The sequence below is a fragment of the Triturus cristatus genome, chromosome 3_1, assembly GCF_964204655.1.
Source record: "Triturus cristatus chromosome 3_1, aTriCri1.1, whole genome shotgun sequence".
Classification (NCBI taxonomy): Eukaryota; Metazoa; Chordata; class Amphibia; order Caudata; family Salamandridae; genus Triturus; species Triturus cristatus.
In genome coordinates this window covers 976,190,681-976,211,940 of record NC_140583.1, presented here as the reverse complement: position 1 = coordinate 976,211,940, position 21,260 = coordinate 976,190,681, and the positions used below count along the sequence as shown (strand labels likewise).

Below are 21,260 nucleotides of genomic sequence, written 5' to 3'. Positions count from 1 at the left end.
AACACATGACATAGGTCCACTTGGCAGCCATTTATCAACGTAGGGTGCCTTTTCTGGGCATTGTCACTTTTCTCCTACAGTAACCCAAATACACCATAAAAGGCCTCATAAAAGAGGATAGTATATGAATGGGTCTAGCACCTACTTCATACATGTGCTTGAAACCTGAATATCACAGGTGCCGAATCTTGACATGGGAAAATTAGCCCTTTATCCTTCCGAGGTTGATAAAATGAGGGAATACTGAGCTGTTTGCTGGTGAAGTATAATTTAGCATTATTTAATTGACAATATGTTCTTGTATTATTTACTATGTATGATTATTTTATAACTTTTTTCAAATGAGCTGAGTACTAATTGTGAAATTTATATTCATTTTATTATATAATTGTAATACATATATTTATTATCGGGTTGTATGTTTTAATAAATAATTTACGGTGGTTATTTATCACTCATGTGCACATGACACTTGTATGTTTAGCAAAGAGAAAGTTCAGTTTGTGGCAGTAGTTTATAAAAGTAAACATTCTTATTGTAGATTAAAACTAGTACTTGATAGCAGCAACGGCCCGTGCAGGTAAGAGTGGTGGGGCCGGGGGGAGGGGGGGGGGGGTATTTCGACAGACGACAACAGAAAATGAATTATTTATTTAATTTCCCCTCGTGGTCGTCTGTCGAATCCCCCCAACCCGGTCACACCGCCCCACCGCTCTTACCTGCATGGGCAGCTCCTGCTTGATAGGTTGAGCTACACGTCCTGTTACAATATAGTGCCTTCTCAAGAGAGCTGATAGCTAGCAGGACCCACACTAAGGGCCTGATTTGAGTTATTTGTCGCTGTAAATCCTAGGAGCCAAAGTAATTGTAGTCTTCATCTGTCACCTTTTGAGGAGTTCTCTCAGATCCTGTCTTTATGCCAGAAGCAGGCTAGGTTACAGCCAGGAAAAGAATTTTTTTTTTGGTGAGGCTAGAGCCAAGTCAATCATATGTTAGGCTCGTCTGCCATTTGATGAACTCTTCACCAATCCTGACGGTTTTTAAAGGAACAAGATTTGTGGTAAAACTCTGTATTTGCCTGTCGGTCTCCTACCACAGGCAGAAAAGGAATGTGGTTGTGGTGAGAGTTGTGGCACCTTGATTGAGTGTTGGCGTTGAAGGTCACGTCGGGTATCAATGTACCAAGCTTGTAGGAAGTAGAGGTGAGCAGAACTCGGAGTAACCCAAAATCTCAGGTACACTCTGTGGGATTGTGGCACCTTGCGCTGATTTTTTGGTGCGGGGAGCTTATTCTGCGCTGTAAAATCAGTGTGAACGGCACCATGCCGCACGCCAGAGGGCGCTGCTTCTTTCTGCTGCTTGAGTAGATTTTCTACTCGAGCAGCACCTTTCTCACAGCAAGCGGCAGCTTTCTCAACGTGAGCAGTAGAGACCAGCCATGACCGTCCGTGTTGAGAAATCTTGTCTGGAGGCGGTCTAGCGCTTGATTTTGTCGCTTGCCAACTTACCATTGGTGAGCCGTGTGCGTGAAAAATCTCCACCACACAGCGGTTGGCAGTATTTTTCCAAAACTGCATGCTCCAAGTGGAGTGCTGAGAGGACAAAACTCTCTAAACTCCGCCAGAGGAGTGGTGTTTACCACCCACCCCTAGTTGGAAGACTTTCGAACAGGTAGAAAGATCATTTATGAAACATATGCAGAGGTTTTGAATTCCTATAGTCCGACTCCCAGGACATATTGTTTGGGGTCAAGGACAGCACGTTTTCATGTTTATTTTGTCCTTGGGACAAGTAGGCCCAACCGCCTGCAGTACAAACTCTTTGGCTGCCGGTTTACAGTATCACATTATGGATCAAGGAAGGGCATTGTCTACAGTTAAGGTCATATTTGAGTCCATATGTTAAGGCCGTTTGAACTTGTATTGATGGTTCATTAATGGAAAACCTTTATTATTCGGGAGAGCGCTCTAAGTAAATGAAAGCTCGGACTGCCCTGCTGACAGTGATCCCAGTATAAAAATGCATACACATGTTTGCAAAGTTTAGGAATATGAGGCTACTTATAATGTTTCCAGACTGCTCTCTGATTCGATGCAAATATTTTTAGAAGATAGATTGCAAGATTAATGAGTCTTTGCTTTCAAATTAAATGTTCACAAAAACATGATACTAGGAAAAAAACGTTTTGATACACTACTGTGAAATATCAGGTACTATTTGTTTGAAGCATCATCTATAAAATGTGTTGATGCATGCTAGTATTCCCCCAAAATATTGTTAATGGAAAAGCAGTGCAACCAGTTTCAACAAGATTATTGGAAACCTGAAAATAAACAATCATTGGCAAAGCCAATAGGCCTGATATTGATGGTCAGCCTTTTGGTTTTGTCAATGTGTGTCATGTTTTGACATGGTTTTTGTACAACTTTATTGCTGTGGGAGCTGCCAGACCCTTGCCATTATATAAAGCAGTGGCTAAATCCAATAATATTTTGGGTGTCAAAAAGCACACATTGCCACAATAGTCTCTGGTGCTAAACAAAGCTATTTTTGTGCCAACATGCTCCTTGTGAAAGAGCAGAATGCTGTCCCTCATACTAAAGCCAGTCAATAGGTAGATAGATAGAGAGAGAGAGAGAGCGAGAGATAGGATTTTAATAAAAACAAAAGGTCTTGGTAAACTCAAGACCTAATTAAGGGCCCAATTCTTAAATAAATCACAAAAGTCCACCCATGGTATATGCCCCTGCACTAGTGCAGATTTACAGCTTTCATGAATTCATAATAATTTATAGAAGCCGACCAGGAAATCACATTCCTAAAAATAATATTTGTGAACTGCATTTTAGCATGAGCCAACATACATGTGTAGATTTCGCTCATGCAAAAATCTGTTGAGCGTTTACAAGTTCACTTTCCTTCCAATCACTTTTGTCCCAACCGTGGAAGAAGTTTTATTTCTACCCTTGGCAGGAGTAAATTTCCTGCCTTTCTCAGTGTGGGAAAATATTAGGGTGAAACAGTGAAACCCCCTCAAACATGCAAGTTATTAAGTTTGCATAGACTCCAAAGCGCTTTCCAGCCCTGGAACTATTGTTCAACGCTACCTCCAGCCCCAACATGTAGATCTGTGGAAAGGTTACAAAATGCGGGCATTGCTAAAATTCAAACCCTACTATAGTATGAGCCCTGCATAATCAGAGAGGCTACTATCAGAACTCTTTAATAACGAGATTACTATTGCTGCATCACGTGGCACCAAAGGGACAAGTGGATTTTTTTACAGGAAAAGTAGATTTATGAAGCAACCTTTCCCATGGACAAGCAGCTATTTTGTTAAATTCCACACCCCTGCATATTGTGCTTGCTCTTTTTTTGTTTTGAATAGACAAACCATGGTTGTCCATAGATTACCTTGATTGACAATGCTTTAAGCTTGTGTTTTAATGAATAATTAACCAGATGCTTGAACAGCCTCGAAGGATGAGTACTTAGGAAAATAAAGTCATGTTTAAAATGATATTGCCCTTGTAGTGGAACAATATTTTGAGTTTTCTTTGAAGTTTGAAAGTTTGGTACCCACTTCTTCAACTATCCTTAATGTGGTGTGAAATCCATCAATTAAGCAATCTTTGGGGTGTGTTGCTTAAGGGGTCTGTATCCTATTACAACATGTTACTCTGTAAGGGATAATCATTTTTATAGGCTCATTGTTATTGAAATATTCTACAATACAAAATCGCAACAGAACAATTGAACGTCTGCTTTTCTGTGTTTCAAGTGATGTTTTCCTTCTTTTTCAGATTTTGAACTGGAATCTGGAGTGGATACAGAGGTGAAAGTCACGACAGAATTTACTAAAATATTGTCTACCACACCAGCAGTGCTGCCTGTGACGTCAGTGCAGCCTGTAGTGACTCCGTTTGAAATGCTACCCTCTGAGGACTCGGTCACGAATGGGCGACCAACCAGCGCCCCGTTCACAGTGAGGGTAACCTCAGCGCCGGTCATAACAAGTCACAGAGTGGCAACCACCACACCTATCGCCCCAGCCCCCACGACTGCCGCTGCACCTGTAGCTGTAGCCACCTCTGCCCCCATCGCCCCAACCACGACCACAGTCAAACCCACCACCGTCCGGCGGATGCTGCCTCCTGTTGTTACTGTGTCAATGACCAGGCCGACTACACCCGAAGAGGTCACGTTCAGTGAAGAAGTGACAGAAAGCTTAATAGAAGCAGCTACCTCTATGCGTGTCACCACTAGCAAACCACGGCCACGGGTCATCCCCAAACCCACAACCTCCAGAACCCAAGAGGTCACGTCAGTCATAGAAAGGAGCACGGCACCCAGCACCACAACCACATTGGCGACCACAGAAGCACCCCAGGTAAGTCCAATGCCGCATGAGTCATGCATGCTTTCAAATGTTACATTTTTCAAAATATATTTTTATCCACAGGAGGGGGGTTTTAATGCAGACAGTACATGTAGGTGGTTAGTGCTACAAAAATGCACAGGAAGAGGGACTCCAATGCAGGCAGTAATTGCAGCCATTGGGCCCTTCATAGATGCACAGGTGAGTGGGCTTTACGTTCACACAATACTCACTGACAGCAGGTCTTTCAGAGACATTGTGAGAGTGGCCTATAAGGATGCGGTACTCCTAGCTGGTGTGCCATTGAGAGATGCACAGTCCAAACTCAGGGTGAGCTTTTAGATGGCGCGTCCTTCAGCGTTGCACAAGTGACGAGAGTTCAAATGAAGGCGGTACTTGCAGCAAGTAAGTCCCTCAGAGATGCACTGGCAGGGGCGAGGGGCAAAGTAGTTAAAATTCAGGCAGTTGTAACTGGTATGTTCTTCAGAGATGCACAGACGACAAGGAGTTCAAATGCCGGCAGTAGCTAAAACCTGTGTTTGCTCAGTGTGTGGTTCACATGTGGACAGAAGTCATCGGGAGTGGCTAGTTTAACAATGCCAGAAGAGGGCACCCTCAGTAAGTAGCCTCAAGTGGAGAGCACAGAAGGTAGATTCTGTATTTCTAAAGTAGAGAGGTCTCAAAATACTGTATCTGAACACCTCTAAAGAGCAAAGATGCAGAGTCAGTTAGCACAGCGGTGTGTACCTCTGTTAGCAACCAGCCGAATATTCATGGGAATAAAAGAAGTGTAGAAATATAGCGACATCACAGCCACAGTCTGTTGCATGACACAAGACTCCTACACCCCACACTTGGGGGAGCAGTTCAAGGCACTGAACAGCACAAGCAGCAGGGATATCTAGGCACTCCCATCCTCCCCAAGTCCCATGCCACTTGTCCAGCAGAGTCAGTCATCAGCATCACCCTCCCAAATGCTGGTTCAAGGATGGCCTTAATGCAGATGCTGGTGGTCACCGGTTCCTGGGCCTAACAGGAATCTTAGAATGGGCTTGGTGTCTCGGTGTGGACTCAGCCAGAAGAGACCAGCAGCTTGTCTGTGTTTATTTCTAGTTATCGGGTATTCTAATTTTCAGGTAAGTAGGTAGGTAGTGTTGTGGGGCCTGGTGAGTTTGCCGAGCTGGAAGAGATAGGCAACTTGACCACCCTCAGATATGTTTTAGGATGAACTCCAAGGACAATTATGATGCAGGCGCAGGTAATTTCCAGCAGGTTTCAGAGTCTTTGCAGGGCCAGAAGAAACAAGCGGCTTGACTAGCCTCACATACGGAAATCAGACGTTGAGCACGAATAACTTTGATGCAGGCTCAGGTGGTCTCCTGTAGCGGATCCTGCTAGGCTTGGGGGTCTTGGAAGTGGCCATGAATATTACTGACATGCTTAGGCCTTATGTGCATCAATGGCTCATAGAAAGTTTAAAACTGGGAGAGCTGAGCAGTATGGACGTCTTTTAGTTTTAGTTCTGCCTGACAGCGCAGCTTTCTGAATGACTGGTTTACAATTTGCATGATGGACTTTGGGTCATCCTCCTTAAGCCATTCGCTTGTGTAGGTCAGCCTTCTTTAGTCATTGCTGTGAGACTTTTGTCAATCACGTCTTGGATCAGCGAAGAGGAGTATTCCTTGCTTCAGTGCCAGCCCGACATGGAGCAAAAGCCCAATGATGAAGCATGACACCTATCTAGGTTGTGAGGGCATTTGTTTCTAAAGAGTCCCGCTCCCTGCTGACTCTTTAGAACTGTTCTGACCTGAGTAGAGGAACTCATCTTATTAACAACTGCATACTCTTCTTACCTTTGAGTATTTATCTCTCACCTGATGCTATTGTTTGCTTTATTTTATAAGGTTCATATCTCTAAGTAATCCAACTTCGAGCATTATCATGTACTTGAATGATATAATATGCACCACATGCGCAGTAGTGCACATGTGGAGGGAACACCTCACCGGAGTCGAGGCATAACTGCTGGGGTCCAGGTCACTGAGCAGTGGAGGTTTTTGAAAGGTTCACTCCTGTAAAGTACAATCTACTTTTAAATATTGCGGGTTCTGCAGCAAAACATGCTGGTACAATGAGAGCCAAACATGTTTCAACAAAACAAATAGATCAGGATTGTTCTTTTTTTTAAATGTATTTATTTATTTTTGCGACCATGTTGAGTGTCATGCATGTAGAGCAGACAGGCACAGAAATGTATGGAAAAATGTGTAAAATGTATATCAAGCATTGTGCAGTCAGACTCCAGTGAGTGGCTGCAAGCTCTGTCCTGTGTACATGATGTACTTATGCTGGGCAGAAGTGCATATTCTGTAGACAATGCACTATTTATATCATTTCATTTCATTTTATAAGGCTTTATTCGGAACAAAAAATAATGTCCATATAAGCACATACATGAGGAAATAATTACAATACAATACAAAATATCACAATGAATGACATATAGCTAAAAATAAAAACATATAATACAGGCGGGGGGGAATAAATACTTAAAAACTCATGCTTTTCCTGACATTGATTGCTTTTAGTAGGAATGTTGCAGTAAAGAAACAAATATCAGGATGCTGTAGATTAAAAAGCAATTTAAAAGAATCACGCACTGTCCTGACACCAAGTTTTACAAAAATAGGCTTTAAAAAAGCTACACGAAAATTTCTATACAGTGGACACAACAGAAGAAAGTGCATTGTGCTTTGTGCTGACAAATTGTCACACGGACTAGGTCCGGCGGGCTGCTTATTTATAGAGGGAAATGCAACCAATTTATGAACAATCCCCATTCTCAATCCAATCTGGTTAAAATGAACCTGTGAGAGACTCTGGTCACCTGGGTTAGATACGGTTGATAACCCTTCAATTCGTTCATAGTGCTATATTGCACACAGGTAGATAGGTTACCATTGTTGCTAATCCGGTTCTCAGTTTTACACTGCAAGAAAATATGCTTCATTTCTGCCTTAGAAATTGCTGTGGCCCCATATCTGTCAGCCTTAATATCAATACCATAGATTTCCTGAAAGCTGTTGACAATATATTTGATCCATGTGATCTTAAAATGATTATCAGCAGTGAGACAGTCATTGATGATTGCTCTATTTAATGACGTTTCTTCTTTCAACCAAATTGACCGCCACATCAATAATGGCCTTAGGAGAATCAAATCAATTAAAAATGGGATACCAAGTTCATTGTGAACTAAATCGTTAGAAGCAGATTTGGGTAAATTCAGCAATTTTTTCAGAAAAACGTTCTCCTCCACCTGTAGACACCCAGCCGGGGCGAAGCCCCAGATCCCCGCCCCGTAAAGGGCGGTGGAAAGGCAACGTGACTGAAAGATCTTAAGCATGTCACTAATCCTTTTATCCCCAAGTTTAGTGGCAAAAGTAAACACCCCGTTAGAGCTTCTAGCCATCTTAGCTCTAACACTGGTGTGCTCACAGGCCCAACTACCGTTCTTTGAGAAAATTATTCCAAGATAACTAAAATTATCCACTAGTTTGACCCTATATTGATCAATAAAATGAGAGTGAGGTTTACTCTTTCCCGGGCCACACACCATGGTATAGGTTTTGGTTTTATTAATCACAAGTTTTCTAGATGAAATAAACAATGAAAACCTATCCATTAAGCGTTGAAGACCTATCGGGGTCCTGGAAAATAAAACGGCATCATCCGCATAGAGTAATACCGGAACATAGGTGTCATTAACTTTAGGGGCATCTGCCACTACTGACTGTAAAACAGATTCCACATCATTAATAAAAAGGGTAAAAAGCAGGGGGGTAAGAACACATCCCTGTCTTATTCCCCGCCCAATCCGGAATTTAGTAGTACACTCTCCATTGGAACCGTACCGTACACTAGTACGGAGTTTTTCATAAAGCCGGGCCAAAAAAAAGATGATGCCCTCCGGGGCCCCCATTTCATTCAACTTGGCCCAGAGAATAGCATGATCTACTAGATCGAAGGCGCTACTTAAGTCTGCAAAGCAGAGATAAATAGAACCATTCCTGGCCTGGGTATATTTCCCAATCAGAAGTTCTAGATTCAGGCATTGCTCGATCGTCCCACGGCCCTTTCTGAACCCATACTGGGAATTTGCCAAAATGCCATTATTTTCTGCCCATTCTTCTAGCCTAGCCAGGAGTACCCTACTCATTATCTTTATAGAGGAATCCAGCAGGGAAATGGGACGATAGTTCTTCACCTCCCCCCGATCACCTTTCTTAAAAATAGGTATAATAATTGATTCCTCCCAGCTTGGGGGTACCCCGAAGCAGACTGCGGCGTTAAAGACTTTAGCCAGCAAAGGACCCCATACCTCTGGCACTAGCTTGTAGACGTCGATGGGCACCCCATCGGGGCCCTGGGCCTTTCCACCTTTGCTAGCACCAATGCTGTCTAAGACCTCCGTAGTAGTACTAATATCCAAGGGCAGTAAAGGCCAACAGGCATTTTGGTTGGCCAAAACATTGTCTGAATATCATATTTTCAGTGCTGCAAACCCTGAGCAGCCAACCATCATGACTTGGTGAGGGTAGACGTATGACTGAAACAGCTGTTTGTCGCTATTTCTAAGTCAACAATATCACCACACAATAATATTTTATCAACTGTATCGTCTACCCCTATATCGCAAGGTAAATATATAATTCTACATATACTTACAGTGGGAGGTATGTGTAAAGGGACTTAAGAATTGTAATTATATATTTCCCTTGCAAAGAAGGGTAGGCCAATGCAGTGGATATGATAATATCGCCATGCTGTATACCGCTTGAATATAGTGACCCCCCTACAACTGTAAACACATTGGTATCAATGCTTGGGGTATCAAAAATATTTAACTACATGTAACATGTCAATACAGCCATGCAGAACACCCATGTCATTGGCAGTGACATGTTAGAAACCAATTGAAGGGCCGTTTGCCTGTTTTTTGCATAGGCTGTATCCGTTTTAAATTGTACACACATTTTTAACCAGGAAAAGGTGCTGGTGTTTGGGTGTTGAGTTAGAGAGGAGGTAAATTTGTAATTACAGACGCTTACTTTATAGTGAGAGGATGATGATCAGTTAGGATGTGTGCTCCAGTGCTCATTTAGAGAAAAAATAAGTACAGGATCCCAAGTTTTTCTTTGATGCCTGCTGCTAGTGCTGCCGAATATTACGGTTGCCGAATACAGATGCTGCCTAGTCTTTTTTCCATGTCATGCCTTTTCGTTCTACCACTGTACATTTCCTGTCTCTCTAGCTCACCTTTGCAGGATCTTTTTCAACCTTACTCACTCCCTTTGTCCTGTTGGTTTATCTTTCTCTTCTTCCTTCTTTCTCCCTTTTTTACTTTTCTCTTCTCTCTCTTGCTGTGGGTCAAAGTGTGATGATGAAAAATAAGTCCTGGTCCGTAAAAATGAGTGCTGGTGTCCACCGTCTGGCACCACCTGCACGGATTATGCTTTGTGTGTGATGTAATTATTGACTTTTGTTTAGCGTGTTGAAAAAGGATCCTTGAGCTGCCACCAAGAGCAGTTGATTTGAAGAGTCTGAGGTGGGCACACGAAGGGATAGCACCCTGTCCTAAATATCTGTGAAATGGAGCTAAATCCATGATTATTGCTACCTATATGGATCCACATTCTGCTGTTGGAGGAGGGGCACCAGGCATCCTACCTGCCAACTGTGAAGAAGTCAGGCCTCAGTAGGCATGGTTGGCTGAGAAGTTGACTTCTTTATAAAGCGCTCCAGTATACCCCTAACTCTCCGGTTTGCACAAGATGACTCACAGGGCAGATTCTCGCCTCACGGCACCTAGTGTGGTTGATGTCTTACGACCTTATGAAATTGTAATTCAGATCTACTGGTACTCGTGGATAATCATTGTGCGCTTGCAAAGTTTAAACAGTTGCTTAATTCAGGGCAATGGAGTGTATGTTGCATAGTAAAGCGAACAGTTGCTGGAAGGTATCTGAATAATCTTTAGTGAATCGGTGTGCGGACTGTTTATTTGTCAGTTCGAGTCCAAGAAGAAATTATTGTTCTTTGCATCTTGGAAAGAAGAGGCGAGAGGAGTAAATCAGACCAGTGGCACTTGTCCATCCTTTCTCCTTTATGAATTCATTGGCCACCCACCAGTTCTCCGCAAAGCCAAGGCCATATCTGACATTCTGTGTGCTACCAGGCATATGCATGGACTGGCAGATCTTTTCTACGTAACCAAGTTACCAAGTCTTTTGTACGTGACCAAGTCGATACCAGTTAGCATGCTAAGGCGCAAAGAGGACTTCGGAAACAGGACAGTCAGAATGCCAGGCAATGAGCCCTGGTTGGTTCTACCATAAAGTTTTCATACTGCCCGTACTTGACACGTCTCGCTCTTGTTACATCAAAGCCCTAAGAAATGGTGTACAGTACTATACAAATACTATGCATACATAGATAAGATAAATTGCGTTGGCGGACGAGTACTTTGTCATAAATATATTAGATATATTGCCTTCTTTTTTAGTAGGGCCATAGCATACGATACACTTATAGTACGGGGGGACTGGATATCCGTCATGTTTGTCACGGAGTAACCCATCTGCCAGTTTCTAAATCAAGCTCTTACTTTAGAAAAAGGAACCAGCCTGTGGGACATTCCTAGGATCAATGAGCAACACACATCAAACTAGTTCTGTCGCAGGAGACAATTTAACTTTAATGAGGTACACTTTAACTATAGAAAAGGGGATTGCTGTAAATTAGTTGTGTTTATGAAAAGAAACACGAACATAAAATTCTTAGTTGGTATGTCTCCGTGAAGCTAAGGAAGGGGGACTTTAGTTGGCTTAACGGCTAGGGCGGTCGACCTCGAATCTAGGGAACTGGGTTTGAGTCTCTGCAATAACGCTGAACATCCTGTGATTCTGGGCAAATCACTTAATCTCCCCGTGCCTTACAAAAATGAATGTGTGTCCTCATGTAATCATGTAATGCAACTGGTGCTATATAAAGCGCTCTGATACCCGATTCGGGTCAAGTTCGCGCTACATAAAACTCGGTAAAAATAAAAATATTTTAAAAATGTATACTCGTATTGTAATTGATAGTAACACAAATTATTTTTTATGAGAAACAAGTTCTGGTTGAATTAAATCCTTTATACATAAAATCTTCTAAAAATGGACACCTTTATGTGGGTCAGGGCAGGGCTTTAAGTGTAATGAAAAAGGCGAGCGGTTTCTAAAAGAGACTGGCTAAAGAAGCATAATTTAATCCTTTCCAAGAGGTGTCACCTATGTAATTAAGGTAGTGGCTTAAAGCATGTAAACTAAAATCTTGTGCATCACACAGTGCGCCATCTGAATAGTATTTAAGGGGCATATGTATCAAAATCTCCATTTGCGAATCTCAAATAGCGATTTTTTGAGAATCGCTATTTGAGAATTGCAAAACGGGATGTATTTAAAAATTCTCACATATATTGCGAATTCTTAATATTCCTTCATTGCGATTAGCAAATTGCGAAATCGCAATTAAGGAATACCTTCCCATTCATTCCTATGGGCCAGGAGGCCCATAGCAATGAATGGGAAGTCATTCTCAAATTGCGAATCGCAATTTGCTAATCGCAAATTGAGAATAATTTCAAAGGTGCAAGGGTGTCATGATGACACTCTGATGCACCCCTGAAATTAGCATGTGTGCGCATATGGCGCACATACATGCCCTAAGGGCATGTATGTGCGCCACATGGCACTTTGAAAAATGCCAAAAAGTGTATTTTTCAAAGAAATCGCAAATTACCACCAACTTGAAGTTGGTGGTAATTTGCGATTTCTTAAGGAGAAATCGCACAACTTGGGTGCGTGTTACATAGCATTTAAGGAATCGCAATTTACGATTCCTTAAATGCTTATGCAAAATTAAGGAATCGCAAAATTAAGGAATCGCAAAATTAGCGATTCCTTAATAATGCGATGCGAAAATGGCTCATACATCTCATTTTACGATTTTGTATTTGCAAACGCTGTTTTTTTGCGAATCGCAGCGTTTGCGAATACAAAATCGTTTGATACATATGCCCCTCAGTGCCTCTCTTTGAGATTTCTATGAGTGCATCCAGACACATCACACAATAAGGATATGCGTCTAAAACAATCCAGACCTGTTGGCTTTGCCATTGTTTTTTATCAGTAGTAGATAAATGAGCAACAATGATATGGCTGTGAAAATATTTCAATTATGAAGATATAACATAGTGTATTAAACTTCACTGAGGTTTGGGAAATGGGGGATGTGGTCTTCAGTGTCAGTATCTCTCCTGTTCTCCCCTTCACACCACTTTCCTCTGCAGCCTTAGTAAGACACTTACACACTTTTCACCCCACGTCATTCTGAAATCCTTCATCTCCATTTTTCACACCTCAGATCTTTCCTCTTCCCCACCCTCTTTTCACTTTCTGTATGTGCTTCCTCGCATCTCCTTAACTTTACTATCCCCCAACACATGTTCAGCTGCAGGCACTTTATTTTCTTTTACTTTCACCCTGTCTGTAGTTCAGCAGCTTTGTACCTCCCTCACACAGTTTTCCTATGCACATAACTGCAAGTGGCACAAGTCACCGTAGCTTTCTGTGCTCTGCAAAGGGGCCAAGTATTGGATGTGCATGTATTCTGACATCTTAATGACTCACTATCTGGCCTTCTAAGAAAATGACACTACCTTCAAGTTCAGAGCACTCAATTGTCGCCCGTTATAAACACCCACTCACAACCTGAGCTCGCACAGACACTTACTGATGATCAACTTCACAAAACACACTTTATAAGATTAATATGCTGTATGAAAAAACGACAGCTAAACAGCATCTTAGAGAAAGCAAATACCCTTAGGGTGTAAATTAAGTAAAACATTTGAAATTCAAAAAGGAGCTGCCACACAAAAATAGATTTTATAGTCATTGTTGAGATGTCCTTGCTAGGAAATAGTTTTCCATGTAAGAGACTTATTTATTTATTTGTCGAGTTTTGTATAGCGTGAACTTGACCCGAAGGTATCAGAGCACTTCACAGAGTTTGCATAGCAGCAATTACATAAGTTACATTTGGAGTAAATATAAATACATAGTGAAAGTCTGTAAATTAAGTATTCGGAAGACATCAGTATATGTTGACGATACAGTTTTGAGGTAGATACAGTATAAATGTATACAGCACTATACAGAGTTCACAAGCAGTAAGTGCTTGAATTACATGTGGAGCAAATAAAAATACTCGATAACAATATACAGAGGAAATTTACGACTGGCAGTAGTATACATGGATGACATTTGAGGTAGATATGGTATAAAAATATAGTACAGTATTCGAAGTAGATGCAACACACCACATAACCCCCCCCCCCCCCCCACCCCCCTCCCCACAACCCATTCCTGGAGAAGGAGTGGGTGAGAGATGTCTCTTTCTTAGATTTTTGCAGAATCAAGAGTAGACTGTTAGAGCTCCGAAGAGGTCTCTTTTGATCTGCTTTTGATAATGTATGTGCGAGGTAGACAGATCTTTCCGTGTAGAGAGATTTTTGGGTTATGCAAGCAGTTTTGAGTATAGCTCTTGCCTCGAATGGGAGCCAGTTGAGTTGTTTGAGAGGGGAAGTGATGTGGTCAAATCAACTCTCCCCCAACAGCAGTCTAGCCGCTGCATGGAGTGTGGCTTTCAAAGGGGTTAGGTGTGTTTTTGGGGCACCCGTAATCATGGTGTTGCCATAATTTAGCTTGGGGAAGACGGACAATTACACAACAGTCTTTGGGTCTTCAATGGGAATGAAGGGAGGGCTTGACTTTTTTGAAGGTGTTTCAGTGTGTAGTAGGCACTTTTAGCGGAGGCATTATTATGCTTTTTCATGGTCAGGGGTCTGTCAAGTGTAATTCCCAGGGATTTAACAAAGTTGGATATGTACAGTTTGCAGTTTAATGCAGTGAGGATGTCAAGCCAGATATCTACAGGAAAGGATTCTTCTTTGGGTTGGATGAGAAGGAGTTTAGATTAAATGGGGTTGAGCTTAAGATGGTTGCTGGTGAGCCAGGATTGAACCATGGAGAGAGGGCTATGTAAGTTCTGGATGTCTTTGACTGATGTTATTTTCATGTAGAGTTGGGTATCATCTACATAGAGATGATAGGCAGCTTTGGCTTGTTTCAGGATCATTGCAAGGTGTTCTATATAGAGGTTGAATAGGGCACTAGACAGGATTGAACCTTGGGGGACTCCTTGTGGGGCTTGTGTTGCTTTTGAGGTTGAGTAGTTTAGTTTGATTCACTGTGAGTGTTGGTTTAGGAAAGAAGCGAAGCACTAAAGGACTGTTCCATTGATGCTTGCACGCTGCGAGAGAGTGTTTTAGAGGATGTCATGGTTGACAGTATGAAAAGCAGCCAAGAGGTCCAGGAGGACTAGGAGGTATGCCTGCCCATCATCAAGAGATCTGTATAGGTCGTCTATGATGTGCAGTCTCTGTACCACAGCCTTTCCTGAACCCAGATTGGAAGGTGTCGTTCAAGTTGTATTTTTCAATATGGTTGTTGAGTTGTGCAAGCACACATTTTTCAATGGTTTTGGCAAGGAGAGGGAAGTTAGTTAGAGGTCTGTAGTTGTTAAAGTCATTCTGGTCAGTGTCTGTCTTTTTGATGAGGGGTTTGATTTGTCTGAGTTTGAGGCATGGAGCCGTTCGATAGGAAGGAGTTCATGATTTTGGTTCATTTAGGAGAAATTATGTGACTGAAATTTTTTAACAAGCATCGCAAGGAGGGGGTCGGAGATGTGCGATGTCCGCTTCATGCTAGTGAGTAACTTGAGGACTTGTTTGTGGATATGGTTGAATTCAATCTAGGCTGCAACAATTTTCCGCATTTTTACATTCTTGGTGTAGGGTGGGAGGTGATTGGTTTAAGAGAGAGTTCAATGTTAAATATTTTTGTAAATTCCTTGCATTGCTTAGTAGATTAATTAATTGAGTGTTGGGGGAAAGAGGAGGTTTGCTGTTTGCTGATTTTGAAGAGGTCTTTGGTTCTGTTCCTAGGCCTGTCGAGTTGGTCTCGGAAAAGGAGGCTTTTTCTCTGAAGATGTGCTTTCTGTATTTTAGTTTTTCAGCCCAAAAGATCGAGAGATTGGTTAACGAGGGCTGCTGTCTCCAATTTTTTACGCCTGTTGGAGTTGACGCCTCCCAATGTTAAGGTCTTTATTAAACCAGGGTCTGGAGGGCATGCTTCTTGAGTTTTAGAGGGGCCACTGCTTCAACAAGTTCTGCCATTTTTGGTTTGTAGTGTTCGGAAAGTGTCATCGGCGGAAGGAAGGTCAGGTGGACGTAGGATTTGGGAACTGACTAACGCTTCTAATTCTGCCTGGGGAATACGATGTATGTTCCTTACCCAGTGCTTGGGACGCCTTGATTGGGGGGGACTTTGGTCAGGTATTATTGAGATCGAAAAGGATTAGATGGTGATTCGTCTAGTCGGATGGTAGGATAGAGTGGAGAGATAGGGTGTCAGTAAGGATCCATTTCGAAGCCAGTTTTTGATTACTGCTGGGTCAGAGACCAGCCCTCTTAAAGCCCTGGGAGAAAATCAGCACTGGTAAGCTCACTGGAGGGTGGTGAACTTTTTAATATTAATGTTGGGCACAGCAAACCCACTGAAGAGGTGTACTATTTGTGACGGGACTATGATTATCAAGATCCTTTTCACCTCACGGGAGGCCCACTCAGGGCAGAAATGGTATTTAATGAGATAACAGATGCCCGGTGACAATCTTTGCTGAACTGCCTCACGTTGCCCAGTGAAAAAGGGCTAGGAAGCCCGAAACGGATTTGGCCTGAATAAACTGGTGTCATTTTCTGTGTTTGCTGCAGAAATAAAAGAAAATTAACCTGCTGATGAGTGCGTCTTCGCTCGAGGGTGAAGCGATGGCAAGCAGGGCTACACTACCCAACTGGTCACGCTGGCATTTCCTGGGTGGACGCGAGGCTAGGAAGCTGCTTTTGAAGCAGTGTGGGCTGCCTTAAACCAACCATGCTCACCAACTCCATTCTTGTTGTGTCCTCTTGAGATGGAGGGCAGGTTTGAACATTTTGGCCTAAGCTGATTTTGGTTTCCAGTTCTGGTGGTAAAGGTCAAGTCGAGGCATATACACACATTAGACGGTAGGTGCAACATTAGGTGGGAGAAGTGTGGCTCAATGGTTAGAGCGGCAGACCCTGATGCAGAGGTCTGGCCCAGGACCAGGGTTCAATTCCCCGCCTCGGCGGGTCTTGGGCTCAATATTCCACGGACCTGACAATTCTTGCCTCGGTGCCTATTCCAATCATGGAGTCCCACTCTGCAACTCTGGGCAATAGCTTGCTTAATCTCCACAACGGCCCCCACAACGCTAAGGATGCCTGGCTTCCACCTTGGGGGTGCCCAGGAGTGGACACCTCACAGGGAAAGCCAGGATGGGTTCCACAGCGGTATTCGTACAAGCGCCTTGAGACCCCTGCGTGTGAGTAGTGCGCTATACAAGTATCAATTTACATTTACTTTACGTAGGAAGACACACAGAGAAGAAGGGGTGCTACACATGCATGGTCGTCCTTCAGTGTAAGATTATGGGTTTCGATATTCTTGCTTTGAGGCGAAAGACTGTTGTGGTTGGTCCTGTTCTCATTATTTTAGTAATAGACTCTCTGACAAAAGCCAGTACCCCTCCTAGCCAGTACTAAAAAAAAAGATATAATTTTGTTGGTGGTTTCATGTGACCTGTTTGGTGCATGATAGGTTTTTACCTAAAGACTCAGACAAACCTGTGATCTAGACCTCTGTGTTCTCCTAAAACCTTGACCGCATCTTGATGACGTTAGAAGGAATTCTGTATGGCGCCAGTTAGACCTGACCTTCACACTCAGCACAACATGCCCTCCCTCCCACTGAGGGGGTGAGAGCACTCTCTTGGGGTAGATTAGATGCTGTTTGAAGCCCTTGAGGCTTCAAGGGCTGTGCTTACCATGCCGGTCTGTTCTAAAGCAGGCTTCAGTCGCTCTCTACAGCAATGGCGGCGCCTTGTCTTCCCCCATGAATCCTCGTGTTTGTCTGATGTTTTCAAAGAGTCCTTTATTCTGATTCTTTGCGGCATCTCTGAACATAGCTCGCAGTTATAGGCTCCCAGAATGGCTCTGTGTTTTCACAGCGTTCCAACCGGAAATCCGGCCTAAAGTGCTAGAACGTCGAAGACTCGCTGCATTCTAAACGGTCATTCCAAAGCGACCGCTTTCTTCATATTTTTCATAAATTTACATTTCAAATTTATAGGGCCAGTGAAGGAAGTCATTGGGAAGTCCGACAAGTTTGCCCCTTCAATTTACAGTAGAAGTGTGTTGGTTTGTAGTACGTTTGCAACAAATGAGGTGTTACGCCCTCAACGTTTGTCATGTAATTAGAGTACCATCTAAAGTGGCGAGCATTTTCGAAAGTCTGGCAATTGCTTCCTCTACGTTTACTAAGTAAAAATGTCTATGAATTCAAATAAAACTCAATAGGACTGCGCTGCTTATTGCTGGCGCAACGCTTGCCTCTGTTTTCTCACTTCTGCAAATACTTTCTTTGATATGGTCTGTGGGGATATTTGTTGCCATATTCAAACAACTTGTGCATCTTATACTGTGTGTGTGTGGGGGGAGGGTGCGGGGGGGGGGGGAGATGAAGCCTGATATTTATCTCAGTTTCGATTTTGAAAATTTGTTTTCAAGCTTATGAGATCATTTCCAACAGTTTTACAAAAAACAAATCAATCTCAATTTGCAGTGGTACAGCACATAAGCTAAAAACCATGAAAGGATATTAACACTCGGTGAAATGTAACATCCAAAATACAGCTCATAATTAATAATTGTGGACTGCCTGACAAGTGCTAAAGCAGGAAAATCTATTTACTTAATTACTCCACCTATCACTCTGTTAGTCTGATGGTCTATTGGAAACCAATCCAAAACCTTATTATCCTTGTGCATATATTGATATAAATGGAGTTCCTTAGGAAATGCATATGTCCTACACTTGGCGAACAGTACAGATGCTGCTCGTATTTACCATTTGTTTAAAATACTTTTCATTTAATTTTACATTTCCTCATGTTTTATCATTAAGTACTTCGGGCATTCAACACTGCACCGAAGAAATCGGCGTATGGGATCATTAAGTACATAGGAATACAACACGTTGTGGTCACTATCACAGTCCACGTTTGTCCCAGAATAGCAATACATGTCACCCCATGGGTACATTATAGCCTATTTAACACCCGCCTTCTGCGGTACATATCAGTTTTCCATTTATCCCTGTCAATGTCCAAGGGTATTCAGGACGTGTGCTGTGGGACATTTCCACACTACGACATCAATTCCAAACTTGTTGAACATAAGTACAATAGAAATAGTTAACTGGGACGTGACGTGTTATGCATCATGAATTCATATGCCCATTCAGCTCGGGGAAGAGGGGACCCTCTGTGGAGGTAGGGGTCGGGGTGTTAACCGTCTCCCTCCTGAGGAGTCTCAATAATCCAGCATTCCGTCGTTAGCTCATAATGGATTTATGTCTACAGAGTTCACGGTGGCTTGTCATCCATTTTTATTTGTAATATTTCAATGTATTTGTCTCATGTTTTCCTAAGGGAGGCCCTTTCCCCTCTAGCTTTGTCCATAGATCCCTCTCTATATTTCCGCCCAATTGCGGAGATCAGTTAGTCAGAGTTTCACGAGGGGAGCTGTAGCGTATCTTCAGGACATTGCTTTTCTGCATTTTACTAGGGTGTATGCTAGTTCTACACATTTTGTTATGTATTTAGTTTTTTTTGTCTGTGGAGCACCCTCAACAGGCAAGGGAGCGGGTCCGCCGTGAGAGGCTTGCCCGTTATTTTTCTCGTCACTTCTACAGTATTAGTCAAAAACTTTTCAATTTCTGGGCATGCCCATACCATATGGCAAGTGGGTGTTGTTGGGTCAATATGCTGAAGTCATATGGGGGTGAGGAGGTATGTCTGATATAGGTAGTTAAACAGTGTATTTGAGGTGGACGTTTTTGGACACCTCTTTTACTCTTGTTAAATCTGTCCTCCATTGCTTGTCCATCAGGTCATCTCCGAGAGTGGAGCCCACTTCTCCCTAAGTGCGAAGTATTCAGATGCGTGTTTTCTGGGCAGCGCCCTATATAAAAGTGTGACTTCTCGTGGTTTACGGCATGTTCAAGTTTTAAAGTTAGTGTTTCACCTGTGTCCGGTTCTTTCCGGTTTGGTCATCACGTAGCTGCTATAGCCTCCACTAGCACAATGTAGGTCAGTAATTGCCCTCCCCTTAGATCATACTGGGTTGCTGATTCCTGATATGTTTTCAACAGTTTATGTGTGTACAGGTCCCACATGTTTGCACCCCCCTGTCCGCCCAAGTCTTAGTGTTGTGGTAGTCTGGTATCACACTGAATAGTAGGCGAGTCAGAGAATAAGGTGAACTACCCCCCGGCTTTGCACATATTTATGCCAACAGTATTAGGCAAACTTGGCTAGTTTACTTCGTATTTAATGAACTTCCATTTCAGAGTAGCTCAGAAATTTAGGGCCTTATTTATAGATTGGCAGATTGGAGACTCAGCCACAAATGTGGTGAATGTCCGGTCCGCTGTTTAAGAGGTATTATAGGCTATGCCACTTATAAATACGGTGGACAGGATATCGCTCACTTTTTGCTAGAGTATTTCATCTGCCAAACTATAAATAAGGCCCTTGAACTTTTTAACCAACATTTTTCTAAGAATGTGCGTTTTTTAACCCATTTATGCATAACAGCAATCTCAAATAATCCCCTGTCATCCCCTTGGACTTGATTTACTTGTCTGTTCGTCTCACCAAGTGACCTCCGGCTGTTTTAATAAATTGTGTGAAACTGGCTTACAGGGGATTCTTTTTATATAAAATGGTCCTCTCATTATGGCACTGATTAGCACTCCAGTAACCCGGTGTGTGTTGCAGAGATGAAACAAACAGTCAGATTCTTAGAAAGTGACCAAGGTTCCAAGACAAAAGGAGATTTCAAGAGAGAGTGACTGAGAAGCCTAGGCATTAACATATTAGAGTTTAAGAGTGAATGACTGCGATCAAACGACTTGAACAAATGGAGAGTTCAAAGAAGACTAACTGAGATACCAAGACTTGAACAGAGAGCAAGGAATACCTGAATTCCCAAGACCTGAGCAAAAGGAGAGTTGGAGAGGATGGCTGCTATGACAAGATTCAAAGAGTTTATGAGAAGCAAATCAAAACAAATTATTTTCCCAGCAAGGCTCGCATAGTGCTGACTAAAATGGTGATGTTAACACAAGTCCTTAATTTTTTGGGGGTGAATCTCCCGATCTGGATACCGCGGGCTTGGTTTCGATCACTCGGTGGCTGGCAGGGTTTGGTATGGCGGAGTTGGAGGAATTCGGAGGGGAGGTAGCATTATTTGAGCTGATACTGGAGATTTGACTTCGCCCGGCCCATAAGTCGTGACTTCTCCGTATCGCTCTCAAATGCTGGGGGCGGAGTGTGTCGCCAAGTGGGGCCGGGGGTATTAGATGCGCCAGTGATGAGAAGATGGGTCTACTGAACACCGGAGTTGGCTATTTCATGGTGAGGTGGGTGCTGCCTTGGACAGAGGCAGGAGTGGTGACAGCGGGGTACTGTTAAACAGAGGGCTCCCTCCGGCCACTGGAGGCGCTAGTGACTGAGGACCACCTCCCTGGCATACGGAGCGCTCACCCAAGCTCTAAGCCACATGCTTGGAGCC

The 21,260-nt window shown here is 42.9% G+C and overlaps 1 protein-coding gene across 1 annotated transcript in view; it reads left to right on the top strand.

Moving 5' to 3' along the window:
• Nucleotides 1-21,260, top strand: part of SDC3 (syndecan 3) — a 410,885-nt gene that overhangs the window by 327,034 nt on the left and 62,591 nt on the right. Inside the window, exon 4 of the mRNA XM_085645626.1 lies at nt 3,804-4,390. Within this exon, the coding sequence (XP_085501752.1) occupies nt 3,804-4,390 (587 nt within the window). The remainder of the gene's footprint in view (nt 1-3,803; nt 4,391-21,260) is intronic.